Source organism: Sapajus apella, unplaced genomic scaffold (genome assembly GCF_009761245.1).
Source record: "Sapajus apella isolate SASKATOON/1434 unplaced genomic scaffold, GSC_monkey_1.0 scaffold11, whole genome shotgun sequence".
Classification (NCBI taxonomy): Eukaryota; Metazoa; Chordata; class Mammalia; order Primates; family Cebidae; genus Sapajus; species Sapajus apella.
In genome coordinates, this window is record NW_022436951.1 from 41,001,137 (window position 1) to 41,022,157 (window position 21,021).

General features: G+C 54.1%; 1 protein-coding gene across 1 annotated transcript in view; it reads left to right on the top strand.

Moving 5' to 3' along the window:
• SLC6A3 (solute carrier family 6 member 3) overlaps nt 1–21,021 on the top strand; it is a 50,988-nt gene that overhangs the window by 8,647 nt on the left and 21,320 nt on the right. Inside the window, exons 4-8 of the mRNA XM_032278836.1 lie at nt 3,527–3,761; nt 13,857–13,995; nt 15,201–15,335; nt 18,533–18,636; nt 19,892–20,016. Of these exons, the coding sequence (XP_032134727.1) occupies nt 3,527–3,761; nt 13,857–13,995; nt 15,201–15,335; nt 18,533–18,636; nt 19,892–20,016 (738 nt within the window). The remainder of the gene's footprint in view (nt 1–3,526; nt 3,762–13,856; nt 13,996–15,200; nt 15,336–18,532; nt 18,637–19,891; nt 20,017–21,021) is intronic.

Genomic DNA, 21,021 nt, shown 5'->3' on the forward strand with positions numbered 1-21,021 from the left:
GAGGCGTCCTCTCCTGTCTTTCTTCTGAGGGCCACCTGGATGCTTCCAGCGAGGTGTGGAGGGGCTGCTCCACCAGAGGCTTCCTCCTGTGGGCTCCGTGCGTGTGTTGACAACACCCTCTTCTGAAGCCAGCTCTTGTGGGTGCCCGGGTGTATGCTGGTGTTCAGGGCTGGTGCAGGGCGGCCGTGCTCTAGTGGGCTAAGTACCAATGGCAGGAGGGACCCTCAGCCGGCTTCTGTTTGTCAGATTTCTGTTTCATTGCCAAAGGCAACCGCATATTACAGATGCCCTGGAAACCTCACCATTCGATTGTACCGAGTATGAGATATTTAATAGCCAATCATATTTTAGTGTGATTTCTCAAACAGAAAACAAAATGCACGCAGGGTAATATAAAAAGGTACTAAGCGTAAAATAAATTTAAGGAGATTGACCTTAAGAGCTATGCTTGAAATTCACGCTTAGTGCTGAGCTTGCTGGGAGTCAGACAGAAGGGAAGGGAAGCGTCACGTTCTCATGAACGTTTTCCCTGGAGACACAAGCAGGGACTATGCCTGCCACCTCTCTGGGGAGAAGCCCTCCTGTGTCACTAAGGTGTTTGAGGAATATGTCAGGTGAAGCTTCATCTAGAGCCCACAGTGATGTCATGAGCAGAGACCACCAGAAAGTTCTTTAGCAAACAGGGGAGCGGGCTTTGTGTGTCCGGGCCTTTGGTGAGCTTGAGGAGCTTGTGGTGAAGCTGGCTGGTTTGTGAGGGGCTACATGTCAGTGCCCAGGGCAGGGGTTCTGCCTTCCCGAACAGCAGGGCTTGGAGCCACCAAATGCCCAGCCAGTGCTGACACTGGCCACCACCTTCCAAGGGAGCCGTTTCCTCGCCCAGGTGCCTGGGGAAGCATCCAGGAGGGGTCCTCCTGGTAAGGGGGACTCTGGGTGTGGGGGCTGCGCTCTCCCACGGACCAGAGCAGGCCCATTTGTTCTGGGAGCCGTGTCAGCCAGTGTGGCCAATGGTGATGTCATGTGCCGTGGCCGTGGTGATGTCGTGAGCCCGTTGTGACCCTGCCGATCTGGGGTACAGGACAGGAAACAACAGTGGTGGCTCCGGAAGGGCCTGGGGCACAGTCGGCCCTTCCTTTGGACTCTGCATTGGGATCCACCCTGGTGTTGTTTGATCAAAGGCTTCCCAGGGTTTCAAGCTAAGGACTTGTACACAAAGTTTTAACTTTGAAAGTGTTTTTCAAACTGGGCATCCACTGTCAGTTGCCACCATGGAAAATCCCCCACAGTGCTCTCTGGAAACAATGTGGCTTCTCACAACGTGGCTCCCAGTGTGGCCATCTGGGTGAGTGCCGGTGAATCTCAACCCAGCCTCTCTCCTAAGGGACTCATAATGCAGACTGTAATACAGAATCATTTACTGTGGAACAGTTCCACGTGGGAGAAGGGCTTCCAAAGGCCACAGCTTGGCTTTTCTCGTCGCCACTACTGAGCACGTTTTCCGAGAGGGATTGCATGCACTCTGGTCCTGGATCTATTTAAAACGAAGTTTGAAGCCTTCTTTTTGCTTTCGGGGTAGGAAGAGAACTTTACTGAGGTGCCCTGAGCACGAGAACAGCTTCTCTTAAGAACTGAGATCATAAAAGCAACTAGGCCACTCCCTGAAAAGTCACCTTGAAGGCACACTCCTACCCTGGCCACGAGCAGGCAGGACAGGGCATGGAGCCTCCTGGGTTTCCATAAAGTCAGTCAAAGTTGGAGCCCGAACTAATCATGTCAGCAAATTGAGAAGGAATGTGGGAATGAAAAGAATTCTTCCTGGAGCTTAGTAAAGTCAACTCCAGTGGCAAGAACGTGATGGTGCCCATCCAGCAGGGAGCAAAGAGGAGGCCATCTGCCCACCAGTCAGGCTGATGCCACTGCAGAGACTGCTGACCGCTGAGTTCTGTTCCAGTTTACCAGGAGCCCCTAAATGATGGGTCCCAAATTCTAGGTCTGTGATCCTGGAAAGGGCACTCTAAAAGACTCTGGGTGGCACTGGATGGCCACGGATGGCCGTGGATGGTCTTGCACGACCCTGGGAGACCGTGGAAAGTCAAACATGGCTCTGAGCAGTCCTTCATAGTCATGCAAGGCTCTGGGTGGCCCAAGGAAGCCCTGGGTGACCTTACCTGCCCTGGGTGGACCTTGGTGATCTTCTGTGGCCCTGGGTGGAAACCCCAGATGGTCATGTATGGGTGGTGGGACCTTGGATGCCTCCACATGGCTGTAAATGGTCCCAGTTGATTCTTCTGGGTAGTCTTCGGGGAGAGGCATGGGTAGCTATAGATTGCCACAGATGGCCATAGATGGCTGTGGAAGGCCCTGGGTGACCACGGGTGGCTGTGGATGCTTGTGAATGGAGGCGGATTTTTGGGGATGGCCAGGGGTGGATGTGGGTGGTTGTGGATGGCTATGGATGGCCGTGGATAATTGTGGATGAATGGAGCTGGCTGTGGATGGCCACAGATGGCCGTGGATGGCCGTGGATACCCTCTGTGACCCCAAGTGGCCCTGGATTAGCATGAGTGATCATGTGTGGTCCTGGGTGCCCTCCAGAGTCCTGAATGAGCCTGGGTGGGTATGGATGGCTGTCAAGGACCCCAGTTGTCCCTTAGTGACTACGGCAGTCTTGATGGTTCTGGGAGACACTGGGTGTTCTTGGGTGACCCTAGGTGATGGCCCTATTTGCATGAGTTCCCTAGTAGCCCTGGGTGCTTCTGTGCGGCCGTAGATGATTCTCATGGTTACACATGGACCTGGTAGCCCTGGTTAGCCATGGACTGGGTTGCCCTGGGTCACCCAGAGTAGCCCTTAGATGGCCTCAGTGTCCCTGGATAACCCTGTGGATCCTGAGTGGCTGTGGGGAATGGATGACTAGTATGGTGCAGGTGACAGTGTCCCTGCGGGTCTCTGGGTGCGTGAGGGTGGCCCTGGACATCCGCCATCGCTCTGGTTGACCCTCAGAGATACCCTGAAAGTCCCTGTGCAGAAGTGCATGGTTTTGGGGGGTGGGCAGCTTCTTTTCTGTGGTCACAGCATGAGGTCTGGCCTCAGGCCTTTCACTGGCCTTCCCCTGCATGTTTGAAGATGCTGCCAGGCATCAGGGCTGTCCAGGAGCTACCGGCTAAGGGTGATGTCTCCTGTGAGGGGAGGTGGAAGGGACTTCCATGGTGGCTCTGTGCACCACCTTCCTGGGTTGCACTGTCACCCCCTTCCCTCCAGGCCTGGAGTCAATAGTTACCCCCTTCCCGCCAGGTGTGGGCTCCCCCATCACCCCTTCCCTCCATGTGTGGGCTCCACCTTCACCCCCTTCCCGCCAGGCGTGGTCTCCACCGTCACCCATTCCTTCCATGTGTGGGCTCCGCCGTCACCTCCTTCCCGCCAGGCATGGGCTTCATGGTCACCCCCTTCCCTCCATATGTGGGCTCCACCGTCACCGTCACCCCGTTCCCTCCATGTGTGGGCTCCACCGTCACCCCCTTCCCGCCAGGCGTGGGCTTCACGGTCATCCTCATCTCACTGTATGTCGGCTTCTTCTACAACGTCATCATTGCCTGGGCGCTGCACTACCTCTTCTCATCCTTCACCACGGAGCTCCCGTGGATCCACTGCAACAACTCCTGGAACAGCCCCAACTGCTCGGACGCCCACCCTGGTGACTCCAGTAGCGACAGCTCGGGCCTCAACGACACCTTTGGGACCACGCCTGCTGCCGAGTACTTCGAGTAAGTAGGAGTCGGGTCCTCGGGAGCAGGAGGGACCACGCTGCCGGGTCCCCCATGGCAGCCCCTTGGTCAGCCCCTGGCCTTGCTGCCCCCCGGGGTGCAGGGAGAGGGACCTCTTCCTGCATTCCCTCCTTTAGTGCTCTGGAGGGGCACATTTCTGAATCACGTTGGTGGTCTCCAGGAGCTCAGCAAAGCTCCCATAGAGCGAGCCCTCAGCAGGGACCGGGCACTGAGTGGCTCTCCTGCCTACGCTCCTGCTCCCAGTGGTGGCTGGCGGTGGGCGGGTCTGGTGGGGAACCTCTGTGTGGAAGGCGGGCGAGCTCTGGTCTCTGGGAGCTGTAGCGGCGTCTCTGGACTGAGTCAGCCCCGTGTCCGGGCTCCCCTCCTCCCTGCCCTTCCTCTGTGCATAGCCTAGGGCTGAGCTGCCTCCCTCGGGCCCGTGCCCTCTCCAGATGGCTTTCTGGGCATCACTGAGCAGAAGTCTCTGGCTTCGGTAGGCAGCCCCTGTCTCCAAGGAGTCCCCGCCGTCCACTTGTTGTGAGACTTTCATCATGTGCGTGCACAGCTTTCTGTCTGCTTCTGCCTCCCACTCCGGTGCAGCTCGTGTCCAGCAGCCCCCAGGTCTCTGTCTCCTCCTCCCTGTGCCCCAGCCAGGCCCAACCTGCACAGCCTACCCCAGCCAGGCCCACCCCATACCATCCACCCCGGCCAGGCCCACCCCATACCATCCACCCCGGCCAGGCCTGCCCCATACCATCCACCCCGGCCAGGCCTGCCCCATGCCATCCACCCTGGCCAGGCCCACCCCATGCCATCCACCCTGGCCAGGCCCACGCCTCACAGTCCCCCCGGCCAGGCCTGCCCCTCACCATCTACCCATAGCAACTGCTCTCCTGGACCCTGATGTCTTCGATGAAGTCCTTTTGTGCCCCGTGCCAGCTGCTGTTGGCCCTCCCTCGTCACCACATGTCCTGGCCCAGCCTGGAAGGGCCGTGAGTGCCCCCATGGGTCCCCCGTTTCCTCTGGACACCTCCTGGAATCAATCTGGAGCTGGCAAGTACCATCCACATCCCCCACCCCACCAGCCGCACTTGGGGCCTCAAGCCAGGTCGCCGTTCTGACAGGTGGATGCTTCAACTCAGCTGCCATCTGGCAGAGGAGGAGAGGACGTTTGCACATTTCTCACCACATCCGCTCTTCCCGTAGCCAGGGCGCTTCTGTCCAGGGGCTCCCTTGCCTAGTTAGACGCATCTTATTCACGTTTATATGCAAAAATGGGTCCACTTCAAGGTGGGAAAGGGAACTTTGACCAATAAGAATAATTCCAGTTTTAACAGCAAGTAGGCGCCTTTGCAGAATTTGTTTTGAGGCAGAACAGTGAGCCAGAAAGCAAGTGAAGTGTCTCACGTTAACGTTTGTACAAGTCAGATCTTAGGCACAGCCTGGCGCAGGTGAGCAGAGAGGCCCCCGCCTCGCCTCTGCTGGGGGAAGGATCATCCTCGAGAACTTGGGTCTTGGTCTGCCAGGGAAACTTCAGGGAGCACAGCCTCCGAGAGGTGCTTTCTATGGTGACATCTAAAAACCTATCAGAAGACATCACTGAGGCCTTTTCCCGCAGGGAAGGGACAGTGGCCCTCTCCTGGGGGTCTTGTCAGAGACGGATGAGATGGAGCCGTCCCGGAGGGTGTGGCTTGCTGAGATGGAGCCATAGGGCTGCCCGGAGGGTATGACTTGGAGACAGTAGGGCTGAAGCTGCCGGAAAGGGGCCAGTTCTCGGTGGCCAGGCGTCCAGTCTCTCAAACTGCTCTGCATTCAGATAGTCACAACCCAGGTGGCTGGTTCTAGAATTCCTCCTCGGGCATGGAAGCGTATCCCTGGGCTGGCCTCAGAGGTGAGGAGCAGGGGTGGAGGCAGGTTTCGGGGGACCACCCAGCGTTTTTCTTAGAGCCTCAGGAAGATCGTGGGTTGTGAGGGTGAGTGTCGTCTGGGCCTTTCTCGTGGTTTGGCGTTGGATGGGAGTGACAGGCCCCGAGGAGGATGTTTCCACAGTGGGAGAGAGGGGCCCGCCAAATACCCCACAGGAGGAGAGTCCAGGCCGGGGTGCTGGGAAGCCCTCGTGGGGGGAAGGCTGGTTTCGGAGGGTGGTGCAGGTGGGGAGAGCAGATGCCCCGGGATGAGTCCCAGTTGGTTTGCCTGAAAGACACCTGGGTGACCCTCGCCGTGGGAAGTGTAGCCGCAGGCAGGGTCGAGGGAGTCTGGACGGGACTCTCCTGGGTGACAGGCAAGCAGGAAATGATAAACTTGCCCGAAGACTGCCCAGTCACACCATTTGTCCAAATAGATTTTAAGTCTTGAGGGCGAAAACTCCCACGGCGTGTGGGTGGCCTGCTCACACCTACATTTCCCTGATTAAACACCCCACGAGCAGGAACCGGGCCGGGCTGCACGTGCTCCTGCTGTGTGGCCAGCTCTCAGGGCTGGCGTGCAATCAAAGAGAGGGGCCGGCAGGAGAGAGTGGGGGGCGCACGGAGCCAGGGCAGAGGCCACAGAGGCGCCGGGGAGAGAGCCTGCGAGTCCCCAATACCTGACGCCCCGTTAAAGCTGCCGAGCACCACCGTTTGGGTACCAGCTTCCTTTTGTTTGGGCAGTGTGGGAAGCGTTGACTCATCTAAGTGTTGTTCAGGTGAGAAAATTGGAGAGGAAAATTTAGTGTAATGGTGAGCCCAGTGATACGTTAAGAACGCCGGAAGGAAAGAACACATGCTATTATTCCAAACAATTAGACTAGTGAAGTCTGCTTGGAAGTTCTCAGTCTGGAAGGAAGGAAGAAGGAAGGAAACAGAAGGGTGCCCAGCCCTTCCCTTGGAAGCCCTGTCCACACTGGCACGTGCTTCACTCTAGCTGGCCGCAGCTCTAGGGCAGACGTGGGGAGCTGGAGAAGGTTTAAGATTAATTCACAAATGACTAATGACCCAGGGCACTGAGGCGCTTGGCGCCCCTCCCACGCCCTCTGAAGGGAACTGAGGTTTCCCTGAAACAGGCCCCAGTGACTCTTGGGGAGCAGGGAGGATAGTCGTAACGTGCTCAGGCGGTTTCTGGATTTCGAACCCACTTTATAAAGCAGATCGTTGGACAAAGGATGTGGGTTTCCTGCTGGCGCATGTAATCAGGGAGTGCACGCCCCACCGTGAAAGGCCATAAAGGCCAGAGTGGCTGTGACGCATGACAGTGTGGCTCTCTGTCCTAGATAATGGGCACGTCTGACTTTGTCAGTAACCACAAATGGGACTGAGTTTCCTACACAGCGTACGAAGCATGCCACATCGTACATTTGATGGCTAAGATGTTAGCAGGAGCAGATCTGAAAGGGCTTCAGCGTGCGTTTTTACTCCAGGGCCTCAGGAAGTCACTATCAAGCCTGGGTGAGCCGCTGGCCATGTCTTCTGGGCTGTAAGTCAGAAAAGACTGCTGAGCTGCCCCGTTGATGGCACTTCCTCCATATGCCACAAATGCCGCGTGCTGCGCTGGCTCCTGCACCCAGTGTCCCTCAGGGTTGGCAAATGAAACATGTCCGGTGGGAGATGCTATGCTGGCACTCCCAGCCCTCAGGTCCCAGCCAGGCTTCCTGTGCTGCTGCTTCCTTCTTGGGCAGCAGTCCACCCACCAGAGGGAGGTGACAGAAATGATTCCACCAGAGAAATGAAAGGAAGCCTTCCCAGCAAGAACCTGGAGATTATTGTCAAGTGACTCAAGCAAGAAGCATTACCTTTATTCTCAGCGACTAATTATCTGAGAACAGTGAAGCCCTTAAAGTGTTTATCCCTGGGCTGCCCTTTCTGTAAAGTCCCAGGTTTCTCCCTCAGGACCTGTTTTCCTCCTTGCACTGGCTGACATTTCTGCAGCTCCATTCCTAATGAGTATGCATGAGAAGATACTAGTCTCAGAGGAGAAACCACAGGCGCGTTGCTGTCACCTTCAGAGTGTGAAAGGGCGTTGTAAACCCATTTGAGAAATGTGAAGTCTGAGCCAGGAAAGTGCATGTGGGTGTTCAAACACCAACACAGGATCACATAACTCTGACCAGTTTACAGTTTCCCAACTTCCATAAATACATATCAGCACTGCTTAATATAAATTATGAAGTTATAAATTAAAGCTATAAATTTGACTTGAAGGGACTGCATTAGCTGCATGCCACAAAGTTTGGTATGCTGTGTTTTCATTTCCTTCAGTTCAAAGTATTCCTTAATCTTTCTTTTGATTTCTAGTTGACTAATGGGACGTTCTTAGAAATTTGTTGTTTAATTTGAAATATTTGGAGGTTTGCTAGATATTTTTGTTATTGATTTCTAATTTAGTTCTGTTTTGGCAAGATGATATGCTTATGCATCTTTAATATTTCAAAATATACTGAGACTTGTTTATGACCTGCTAGATGGTCTACATCGGCGAATGTTCCATGTGCACCTAAAAAGAATATGTCTGCTGCTGTCTTTGGGTGGAGCATTGCACCAATGTCAAAGAGGTCATGTTAGGTCATTGTGTTGTTCAGGTTTTCTACATCCTTACTGATTTTCTGTCTACTTGCTCTATCAGTTACTGAGAAAGGGGTATTGAAATCTCAACTGTAATTGTAGATTTGTCTATTTCTTTTCACTTCTACCAGTGTTTGCTTCATTCATGTATTCTGAAACTGCTCTGAAGTGCATACATGTTTATTAATATTAGTTTTTGAAGTTACCCCTTTACCATTTGAACTGTCCTTCCTGATTAGATTTCTCATTCTGAAGTCTACTTTGTCTGATAGTAATATGGCCACTGCAACTTTCTTATGATTACTCTTTGTGTGGTATATCTTTTCCAGCTTTTTATTTTTCAATTATATGTGTCATTGCATATAAAGTGGATTTCTTGTTTACACCTTAGAGTTGGTTGTGCTTTTTATTCAATAAAGCAATCTCTGTTTTTTAATTAGAGTTTCCATTCAATAATTGTCAGCATGACTGGCTTTAAGTCTTTCATTATGTCCCATTTCTTCTTTGTTTCTTGTTTCCTCCATTTATTCCCTGTTTTGAATTAATTTTTTGGGCTTTCATTTTATCAACACTATTAGCTAATAAACTATAGCTTTTTGTTTTCATTTTTCATGGATTTTATAGGGTTTACAACATTGACCTTTAACTTATCACAGTCTACCTTCAAGTGACATGATACCATTTCATAGAATGGAAGGGCCTAGAACAGTAGACTTCTGTTTCTCTCACGTCCTGTGTGTAATTGTTGTCATAGATTTTATTTTTCTACAGTATGTTATCAACTCCGTGATACATTGCTGTTATTTCTGCTTTAAGCATTTACATTTTAAACATTTACCTGCATAGCATCCAGGTCCGGTGCCGTCTGATCCTGTATGTAGATCCAGGTTTCCATTTCAGATCATCTTCCTTCCATCTAAAGAACTTCCTTTATCATTTCTTATAGCATAGACTTGCTGGCAGTGATTCAGCTTGGACTTTACACAAAAGTATTCTGCCTTCTTGGGGGGTTATTGTGATAAATTATACATAACATTTCTTACCATCTTAACCATTTTCCTTTTTTCTGAGACAGAGGCTCACTCTGTTGCCCAAGCTGGAGTGCAGTGGCGCCATCTCAGCTCACTGCAATCTCCGCCTCCCAGATTCAAGTGATTCTCCTGCCTCAGCCTCCTGAGTAGTTGGGGCTAAAGGTGCGCGCCACCATGCCTGGCTAATTTTTTGTATTTTTAGTAAAGATGTGGTTTCACCATGTTAGCCAGGATGGTCTCCATCTCCTGAACTCGTGATCTCCCCACCTCGGCCTCCCAAAGTTCTGGGATTACAGGGGTGAGCCACCATGCCTGGCCCATCTTAACCATTTTTAAGTGGACATTCAGTGGCACTAGGTACATTCACATGTTGTGCAACCATCACCATCATCCCTCAGAACTTTTTCCTCCTCCAAACCTGAAATTTTCTCCCCATTAACACTAAGTCCCCGTTCTCCCTCACCACAGCCCCTGGCAGCTATCATTCTACTTCCTGTCTCTGTGAATTTAACTACTCTAGGTCCCTCCTCTGAGTAGAAGCACTTATTTTTTTGTGATTGGCTTATTTCACTTAGCATATATCTTCAAGATTAATTGAAGAATTTCAGAACCTATTGTCAGAACTTCCATCCTTTTTAAGGCCAAATAATATTCCAATTCCATTGTATGGATATATCATGTTTTGTTTATCCATTTATCTTTTTCGTTTTTAGAGACAGGATCTCACTCTGTTGTCCAGGTTGGAATGTGCAGTGGTACGATCACAGCTCGCTGCAGCCTTGACCTCCTGGGCTCAAGCAATCCTCCTGCCTCAGACTCCCAGGCTGGGACTACAGTTGTGTGACATCACATCCAGCTAATTTAAAAAAATTTTTATAAAGTAGGGTCTTGTCATGTTGCCCAGGCCTGTCTTAAATTCTTGGGCTCAAGTAATCCTCCTAACTCAGCCTCCCAGAGCACTGCAATTACAAATATGAGCCACCACACCTGGCCAGATCTATTTGTCTTTTGATGGACATTTGGATTGCATCTACCTTTTGGCTACTGTAAAAACATGCTGCTATGAACTTCAGTATTGAGTACCTGCTGGATACCCAGAAGTTGAATTGCTGGAGCCATGTGATAATTCTGTGCTTAATTTTTTGAGGAACCACCGCACTGTTTCCCACAGTGGAGGCATTGTTTTATATTCCCACCAGCAATGCACAAGGGCTCCAATTTCCCTACATCCTTGACAAGACTTACTTTCTGCTAGTTTATTTTGATAATAGGCATCTCAATGGGTGTGAAGTGGTCTCTCAGTGTGGTCTTGATTTATATTTCCCTAAGGATTAGTGACCCTTGGACATCTCTTCACGTGTTTATTGGCCATTTGTATAACATCTTTGGAGCAATGTCTATTCAAGTCCTTTGCCCATTTTTGGATTGGGTTGTCTGTTTTTTTGTCGTTGAGTTTTAGGGGTTCTTTACATATTTTGCATATTTTTCTCTTATCAGATTGATAAATGATTTACAAAATTTTTTTTACATTCTGTAGTTTTCTTTGTATTCTGTATTGCATCCTTCAATGCACAAAAGTTTTAAATTTCAATGAAGTCTGATTCAGCTTTTGTTTCTTTTGTGTCATGCCTAAGAAACCATTCCCAAGTCCAAGATCATGAAGATTTACCCCATGTTCTCCTATGAGAGTTTCATGGTTTTAGCCCTTATATTTGGCTCTTTTATCCATTGTGGGGGAATTTTTGCATGTGATGTGAAGTGGCTGTTGACTGATTTTCCTCTGGTTGTGGATCACCTTTCTTGCTTCTTGTCATGTCTAGTAATTTTTTATTAGATGCTAGACATGGTGAGTTTTATACTAATGGATATTTAGCTCTTGTTGTCTTTGTTTAAAGAGTGTTAGATTTGTTCTAATAGGAAGTTGATATGCCTTGGCACAATTTTATCCTTTGGAAGCTTGTTTCAACCCCTCACCGGCTTGGCTCCCCCTTGGTAAAACAGGATGAGAGGGCTGCTGTGGGGTCATCACGATGATGTGTGGGAGGCCTGGGCGTGCCTGGATCACCACCAGCAGCTACACTGTCACCTGATTAAAGATTCATGGCCATGAGTTCACCAGGAAAAAGAGCCCAGCAGAAAGTGGGAAGGGCTGTGCCTTTTCCACACCTGGTGAAAGTCCTGGGCCACTGCTTTTTGGTCCTCCCAACTATTTATGGCTTCAGAAATGCCTTCACCTGAGCCCCATGTCCCTTTCCAGATGTCCTTCAGTTGTCCTGCCCACCCAGCCTTCGGAAACATAGACATGCTGGGAGCCACGCACTTTCCCTGGCTCCTGGCATGGCTGGGCCCCAGGCTGCGGTCAGCTGTGGGGACCCCTCTTCTTGGGCTGACAGCACTCAGGAGTGCCCTGTTCTCTAAATTGTTTGTGGGACTTCAAATAACCTCAAAGCACAATGACTTTCTTTCTTTCTTTTTTTTTTTTTGAGACACAGTCTCCCTCTGTTGCCAGGCACCAGGCTAGAGTGCAGTGGCAGGATCTCAACTCACTGCAACCTCCACCTCCCAGGTTCAAGCAATTCTCCTGCCTCAGCCTCCTGTGTAGCTGGGACTACAGGCACATGCCACCATGCCCAGCTAATTTTTGTATTTTTAGTAGAGACAGGGTTTCACAGTGTTGGCCAGGATGGTCTTGATCTCTTGACCTTGTGATCCACCCCCCTCGGCCTCCCAAAGTGCTGGGATTACAGGCGTGAACCACTGCACTTGGCCAGCACAATGACCTTCTAATCTCAAGAAGGGGGTCGACCCAGCACGTGGAGGTGCTCCTTCCAAAGGTAACTTCGTGTTTGACACTAAGCCCGCTGTGTGTGCTGTGGACACAGCCTTGTGAGAAGACCCTGGATGTGGCAATGCACTTTCCCTGGGGCTTCCCACTCAGGTCCAGGAGGGCCTGAGCCATTATGGCCGTTGGCTGAGTTGCCTTTTCTCCAGGCCCATGGGGAACAGGGACAGGGTGTGCTGTGTGGTCTGGTATGTAATTCATGCCTGTGTGTTCGAGGCACCGAGGCTGCCAAGGCATGGGTGGGTAGCATGCTGGGGTCAGTGATGCCAGGGCAGTGAGTGGGCGTGGTCCAGGCTGCACGAAGTTGCTGTAGGGTCTCAGAGGCACCCAGTGGTAAGGCCCGGCTACAGAGCAGAGTGACGGGGAGTTGGCCAGCAGGGGCAGAGCTCTGTGTGTGGCGGGAGGAGTGAGAAGAAGGCCTTGGGAGTCCCCACTGCCCCAGGAAGGACAGGCGTGACCTCCACAAGCTCCAGCGACTTTCCCTGCACTGTGTGGGTGACAGACAGCCTCAATACTGAGCAGCTTGCCCTTGGAGAAGAGCAGAGAATAGTGCTGACGGTTTCAATGGTGCAGCCATCTGCCCACCCAGCCAACCTAAGGCCCCTGCCTTGGCGACCTCCGGGATAGGACGGGAGCACTGATCCCATCCCTTTCACTGCTCATGGGGCCTTCCCGGTTGCTGCCGCCAGGATGTCTGGCTATGATTCTGGAGTTTGAAGGGCTGAATTCCTGGAACACAGCCCTGGAATGGCTTGCAGCTGGTGGAAAGCTCTCCAAGGCTGCCCTTGGCTGGGCTCCGCATGGGTGCCAGGTGTTATTTCCTGGGGACCTCAGTGGCCCCACAACAGAAGGGAACCTGGGCAGTGGGAGCTCCTCTCATCACGCGGCTCCCAACTTTGCGGTGGCAGCAGCACGGCTGTTACAGTCGCCTTGGCCCCAAGTCACGGTTTGCAATGGTGATGCGGCCGACTGCACGTGGCCTGGTGCATGTTCTCCCGCAGAGAGTGTCACAGGATGGAATGAGTTCCCACAGAAAGGGGGCCCAGGATCTGTGCCTGGGGCAAGGAGCACGGCCGATGGTGAGCTCCATCCCTCACCCTCTGTTCTGCCCTTTGTGAGGTATCGATCCTTCACATGAGTGATTCCTGCTGGAGCAGAGTCACCCACTGAGTCTGTTCCTCGTGGAATCCTCAAAGCAGCAGGGGCTGTGTGAGCAGGTGTCGTGAGCCGTCACCCTCAGAAAACAGTGCTGGCTGGCATCTGCATGCCTGGCATTATTGCCAGAGTCTGCTCAGCCTCGTCTCTGTGGAGGGACCCGGGGCCATCCTGTGGGCAGCAGTGGGTGCCCAGCATTGCTCAGCAGCTTCCTTTTGGTTTCTGTGGCTCCTTTCCTTCAAAGACCCAAGGTGGCCTTTCCCTCCTCAGCTCCAATGAGCAGGGGTGCCAAGGGCAAAGGGTGGGCGGGGCTTCCTGGGCCTCCATGTGCTCCGCTGGTCTCCAGGGCAACCCTGACACCTCTGCCGGGGCCTGGGGCCAGACCTCCCTGGAGGGCATCTCTTGTTCATCAGACTGGACACTTTTTTGCTCTCCGGAGGTGGGGAGGGCAGGTCCCTGAGTAAGCTCAGCCGTCCAGTTCCAGGTGGGGTGAGAGGCCCCCCCACAGCCCCCCGCTGACTCCCCTCTGCAGGCGTGGCGTGCTGCACCTCCACCAGAGCCACGGCATCGACGACCTGGGGCCTCCACGGTGGCAGCTCACAGCCTGCCTGGTGCTGGTCATCGTGCTGCTCTACTTCAGCCTCTGGAAGGGCGTGAAGACCTCGGGGAAGGTGAGGCTCAGGGTCACCAACTGGGCCCATAGACATGGTGCCACCAAGTGGACATGTGGCTGTGGCTGGGCAGGGGGTGCACATGTGGCCCTGGTAGGGTTTTGTGCTACAGATGTTGTCATGGCCAGGTTGGGGTGGACATGTGGCCGAGGTTGAGTTTGGGGAAACCCAAATGTCCGTGGCCGTGATCAGGTTGGGAGTGTACATGTGGCATGGCTGGGGTCACACCTGTGGCTGTGCTGGGTTGGCTTGGGTGGACACATGGCCATGGCTGGGTCGGGGGAGGTGGACACGTGGTCCTGGCTGGACTGGGTGGACACTTGGCTTAGTTGGGTTTGGGGTCCATATGTGTCTATGTTTGTGGAAGGGCTTCAGGAGGGAAGCACCCGCAGCAGTGTTTTTGGCAGAAAGGCACACATGACGTGACTTTTTGTTGATAAACATACTTTGAGAGGCATGATTTTTTGTTGATAAAAACATCTTGGGAGGCCAAGGTGGGCAGATCACCTGAGGTCAGGAATTCAAGACTAGCTCTGTCAACATGATGAAACATTGTCTCTACTAAAAACACAAGTTTAGCTGGGCGTGGTGGCGGGCGCCTGTAATCCCAGCTACACAGGAGACTGAGGCAGGAGAATCACTTGAACCCAGGACGCAGAGGTTGCAGTGAGCCAAGATCATGCTATTGCACTGCAGCCTGGGAAAGAGAGAAACTCCATCTCAAAAAATAAAACAAAACTGTTTGTTATGTGGTCCCAAACCAGTTTTGATCAAGGCATGCCCCTCCCTTGGAACAGTGCGTGTGGCAGGGCACCAGCTGTGGGAGCCTCCCACAGGGACGCAGCCCAGAGCTGCCCTTCCTGCCACGGTGCCCTTCCCCCGTGTGAATCCACTCACATTCCACACATCAGAAATCCCCATCAGGCACTCCCAGCTGCTCTGGCAGAGCAAATGCAGAAAAGGAATGTGCTTTCCCTGCCGAGCTGTTCTTCCCATTCCATCCCCAGGGAGGGTGTGCAGGACAGAAAGCGTCTGACCATCTCACTCCAGTGAGCATTTGCTGAGCTGGCGTCCCAGGAAATGTTTGGGAATTGGGCCTCCCAATCAGAGGACAAGCCGTCAAGGCAGCCCTGTGCTCTCCTGCCAGTGTCTGCTTCCACCGACGGCCCCACCTGTGCAGCCGGTGACACTGTCCTCTCCTGCAGGTGGTATGGATCACAGCCACCATGCCTTACGTGGTCCTCGCCGCCCTGCTGCTGCGCGGGGTCACGCTCCCCGGAGCCATAGACGGCATCAGAGCGTACCTGAGCGTTGATTTCTATCGGCTCTGCGAGGCATCTGTGAGTACAGCCCGCTCCCTGCTTCACAGTCCACGGAGGCCTCCAGAATTCCAGGGTTCCATATTCATTGCCTGCCAGGGCTTGATGTGTCAGAGTTGCAGAAACCAGGGTTCTTTCCTCAGGAAGCCAAATTCCAAGTGCCCATGGCACCATATGAGTCATCTAAATTAAATCACGTCAACAACTCCATCCAGAGTCAGGCTGCAGATTTCTTCAGCAAAAGAAGAAAGAATTCAGGGTTAGTCTCCTCTCCTGAAGGGAGGGGACTTGGCTGGGGAATGGGTCCCTTGCTGAGAGAGGGAGAAGGGACTGCACCCTTTCTGGGAAACAGGCCCAGAAGTAGAAGCCGCCATTGGCGAAAGGCTGGCGTGAGAAAAATGGCAGCTCACATGGGGCATGGTTGGAAATCAGGTAGACTAGGTGGGGAGGTGGCGGGCCCCAAAGCCACCCAGAGGCATCCTTCTCGCTGCGAGAGGATGATGTGGCAAGAGGGGAAGGGCTGTCTTGTCTGGGGTGTGGGGCAGGAGGCTGTGGAGAGGTGCGGCCCTATGCGGGGTGGTTGATGGAGCCACGTCTGCGGGTCATGAGGCAAGTGTAAGCCCAAGGCAGAAGTGGGAAGGAAGGGGAGAAGGGACTGGCAGGCCTGGCTGCAGGCCCCCCAGAAAGCCCCAGGGAGGCAGGAGCTGACAGTTGCAGTGAAAGAAAGCACGTAGACACAACACCTATGAGCTTGCAAAGCAGCTGGGTGGGGGTAGGGGTGGGAGGGTATCTGCAGCACTGAAGGGGAAACCCCTGTGGAGATGGGGCCTGAGCCATGGGTGCAGCAGGCGTGTGGCCACAGGAGCCAAGGAGGAGAGAGGAGGACAACCAGGGCAGCAAAGCCAGCAGTGGCCAGGGACCTACAACTGCAGAGCTGGAGCCAGACAAGGCATGAAGTCAGCAGGACGTCAGAACCCCAGAAAGACCAAAGTGGAGCCAAAGGTGCGCTGGAAGGAGCAGGGCATGTTATAGAATCAAAGGAAAATACCACGAGGACAACCTAGAACCTAGTGCTCCAGCCAGGAAGAATAGGCAGCCTCAGGAGGAGGCAAAAGAAACACCAGTGCACTCGAAAAGATGCTCACTGGAGAACAAATTACAGAGATGAGATGTCAAAAATTAGGTGGCTGATAGGCAGGTAGCTGGATAGCATGGATGGATGATGGATGATGGACGATGGATGATGGATGATGGATGGATGATAGGTAGGTAGGTGGATAGGATGGATGGATGATGGATGGATGGGAGGATGGATGAATGACAGGTAAGTAGCTGGATAGGATGGATGGATGGATGGATGATGAACGGATGATGGACAGGTGGATGGACGGATGGATGATTGGTAGGTGTACATAGGATACATATACAACAGGATGGGTGGAGATAAAGTCCTGCACACACATGGACTTCATGTATCCATAGATAATAGATGGCTGATAGATGATAGAGATGGCAGGTGGATGATAGATGGTGATGGAACGGTAGATGACAGTGATAGATGATAGATGGATGATTGATTGATCGATAAGAGATGGATTGATGCATAGTGAGGAAAATCAGGAAAGAAAAGGAAGGAAAGGACAATTCCAAGTCCTGGAGTGGAAATGCATGAGGTGAGGCCCAGGGAGGCAGCCATGGGCACTGGCTCTGGGGTTGGCATTGAGCAGAGGCCTGAGATGCACACACAGCTCTGGTTGAAGAGGAGGTGTGTGCTCCCCTGTGACACCTGGCCAGGCAGGTGACTGATGACCAGCATGGGAGCCACCTGGGAGAGCAGGGTATGAGCCTCTCCACCCACTGCCCACCCAGCCACTCTTGGCCTGGCTCCTCCCCTCATGCTGAGACACTGGCCACCTCTACAGCCCTGACTGCCGGGCCAGGCCATCTGCCCTCAAACACACTGTCCGAGGAACTGGGGTGGCCTTGAGGCCCTGACGTGCTGCCCAAAGAACAGATGGCCCCACCTCCTCTGCAGCACCCAGCTTACCTGCCCAATCAAGCTCAGGCAAGCTTGACCTGGGACCTGGGATGCCCTGAGACCCACCTGGCCTCCCCAGCAGGAGCAACTCGTGTCTCTGCCTCAGCATCCTGGCCCGCTTCGTGGACTCGCAGGGACAGCCCTGACTGACCAGTCCCCTGAATGCCTCCAAAGGGTTTGACTGAACCTTCTCCCCCACCGAAGGCCTGGGCAGGGGAAAGATAGGCATCTGAGCCACCGAATAATCTGTGCAGTGCCCTCACCTTAGCAGGTTTGTGGCTGACTTTAAAACACCATATTGGTCTAATCATGGACCCACCCACCTTTCCTTTCATGTCCAGAGTCATGGGTGCCATCTACCAAGCTGGGCAGGCACAGCGTCTAGGCTGCAGGTGGCCTCCTGGCCATGCCCGGGTGCCACGGGGCACCTGTGCTGCGTATGTTTCAGAAAAGATACAAAGCAGGCATTGCTGGTGTGCATCTAATTAGGACACCATCATCATGTAGCGTGTGGATGAGTCCATGTCTTTGAGGGCTATCAGGGTGCTGCCATCATGCAGCATATGGATAAGTCCGTGCTGCTCTGAGGGTTATCAGGGTCCGCCATCATGTGTGTGGATGAGTCCATGCTGCTCTGAGGATTATCAGGGTCCGCCATCATGTGTGTGGATGAGTCCATGCTGCTCTGAGGATTATCAGGGTCCACCATCATGTGTGTGGATGAGTCCGTGCTGCTCTGAGGGTTATCAGGGTCCACCATCATATGTGTGGATGAGTCCGTGCTGCTCTGAGGGTTATCAGGGTCCACCATCATGTGTGTGGATGAGTCCGTGCTGCTCTGAGGGTTATCAGGGTCCACCATCATGTGTGTGGATGAGTCTGTGCTGCTCTGAGGGCTATGGAGCAGGGCATCTCTGGTTCCATGGAATCCCTGCCCTGATAAATACTCCATGGGGAATCCCAGGTCAATGGACAAAGACAGCCTCCTGCTTCTCTGGCTCTTTCAGGCCACTGGCCAGAGAGTTCGTTTTCCACGGTCATGCTGCTGCCATTTGCTTCTCGAGGCTGGTGTTGAATTTAGAGGCCTCGGCATTGGGCCAGGATGGGAGGGTGCTCGGGTCCTTTGCCCACGGGCCTGTGCTTTCCTGGGGCAGCCCCTCACCGGTCTCTGGCTCTGCAGGTTTGGATTGACGCGGCCACACAGGTGTGCTTCTCCCTGGGCGTGGGGTTCGGGGTGCTGATCGCCTTCTCCAGCTACAACAAGTTCACCAACAACTGCTACAGGTGAGCCCCTAGCAGACTGGGCAGAGGCCTCGCCGGCACTGGGGAGAGGTCGTCGACTCCCAGAAATTGTGCGTCCCTGGGTGAGGACAGGGTGGATAAACTGAACCCACAAGCCCGTGAGCTGTGTGGCCTTTCAGACAGATGCAATAGTGAGGCAGTTCCCAACATGATTCTGATTTCAACTCTAGTAAAGGTTCTGAACCTGGTGGGCGCATCACCTCCTGGGAGGGACCTGCCTAGGCCTGACCTGCTGGCTGATGATTCCCCACTGCTGCCCCCCTCACCAGCGGCAAGGCCAGCCCCTCCCTCCACAGGGACACAGCCTCCTCCTTCACACCAGCCCCAGTGAGGTCTCCATCCTCCCTCAGGGTCTGGCTTTACAACCCCTGAGTGTGTCCCCCCATCCCGTGTGCACCTGTGTTACCGGCAGTCACCCAAAGCCCCATGCTGGACCCGAAATCCTCTTAAAAACAGAAACAGAATTTTATGTGGGACCTGCTTTCTTTGAACTTTATGGGCTTGTGTTTACTTTCTTTCACATCATGAGGATAAACACAGTAAAAACACAGGGACGGTGTGTGCAGCAGAACGGCCAGACAGGCCACAGGCAGGCTCCATGGAGAGTAGGTGCTAGAAGGCAGGTCCTGAGCTCGGCAGCCCTGCCTGGAGCCCGCCTGCGTCCACCTGGGTCCAGGCACTCTGCAGATGAAGCGTGTGGTCCTTCAGCCCAGCGACAGGCCACGCAGGAACCCAAGAGGAGGACGCTGGTGCCCTGACCGACCCCAGGATCCTCCCTGGTCCCCCCTTGCTTGCCTCCAGCCCTCAGAGTGGGGCCCCCAGGCCAGCAGCACCAGCACCCTGGGAGTTTATGGGAAACGCAGCCCCTGTGATCCCACGAGACCTGCCCAGTCAGCATCTGCATCTTAGCGAGGTTCCCAGGAGGTGTGTGTTCCTTAAGGTTCTGGAAGCTCTGCCTGGTGAGGCGGGTGGGGCACCCACCGCAGGACTCTCTGGGCACAGGGGCAGTCACTCACCCTGAGCCCTGATGGCTGAGCCTTGAGCAGCTCAGCCAGCAGGCCGAGGTGGCCCAAGGACAGCTCTGCCAGGCTGCTAAGGGGCCGGCTCGCTGGGGAAAGTGGCCCCTCCAGAGACCTTCCGCCCCTTCCCCAGACACAGTTAATTAAGAATAATGACTGGAAAATTGCAGCCTCTGCAGCTCAGCTGGTTCCTGAGACGGCTTGTCTTGTTCTTGCAGGGATGCGATTGTCACCACCTCCATCAACTCCCTGACGAGCTTCTCCTCCGGCTTCGTTGTCTTCTCCTTCCTGGGGTACATGGCGCAGAAGCACAGCGTGCCCATTGCGGACGTGGCCAAGGACGGTGAGCCCCTCCTGCCGTACCTGGGCCTGCTCCGTGTAGCAGCAGGGCCGAGCTCTCAGCAAAGCCTTTTTCCTTGCAAGAGAGGAAGGAGACGCACGGGCTCTGAGCAATGTCAGAGAGAGTTGCTGCCTTACTCTTAAAGGGTGGTGGCCAGAATGGCACATGTCCCAGCAAAGACCTGCCCACCCCCCGCCGCCCCTGCACCTTCCGTGCCCTGCCCCTCCCGGGCCCCCCACCCCTGGATGCGGAACCTCAAGCCCAAATGCAACTGAGCAGCACAGTTGTGCCGCAGTCCGTCTGCTGCTTCCTGCAGACGCCATATGAGGCTGCCCTGCGAGGGTCTGGAGTGGAGGTTGTCACTCAGGGCCCTCTAGATGTTTGCTTGCCACGTGGTGGGGGAATGTGCAGTTCAGGGAAGGGGCAGAACGAGCTGTTCCAGCGACACCTGGAGCCGGCCTGGGACGCCGGGGAGGTCAGCTCGGACACAGAGCAGCTGGGAGACCCCTGAGGCCTCCAGCGCCGGTGTCCCTGCCTGCTCACCAGGCCGACGTGTGACGCTGAGTGTCCCTGCATGCCTGGAGTTGTCTCTGAGGGAGTGAGGAGGGGTCCAGGGCTGGGGCAGGCGCAGGTGACTTGGGGAGGCCTCACCTGCAGCAGGAAGTGTGCCAGGTGGAAGGAGCCGGGAGGCCAGACACAAATGCCAGGGCTGAGGGGAGGCCTCAGCCACAGAAGGAAGTGTGCCAGGCAGGATGGAGCTGGCAGGACGGGCACAGATGCCGGGGTGAGGGGAGGCCTCGGCCGAAGAAGGAAGTGTGCCAGGCAGAAAGGAGCCGGCAGGACGGGCACAGATGCTGGGGTGAGGGGAGGCCCAGGTACTTGGGGCCACTGCCCAGCTCTGGTGCTTGGAATGAGAAGCCGTGGCATTGGCAGCTCTAACTTGGGCTGGCCGAGAGCTCTGAGGAGTCCCGAGGCTTCTTGGTCTGTCAGCCAGCAGAGCCCCCGCCT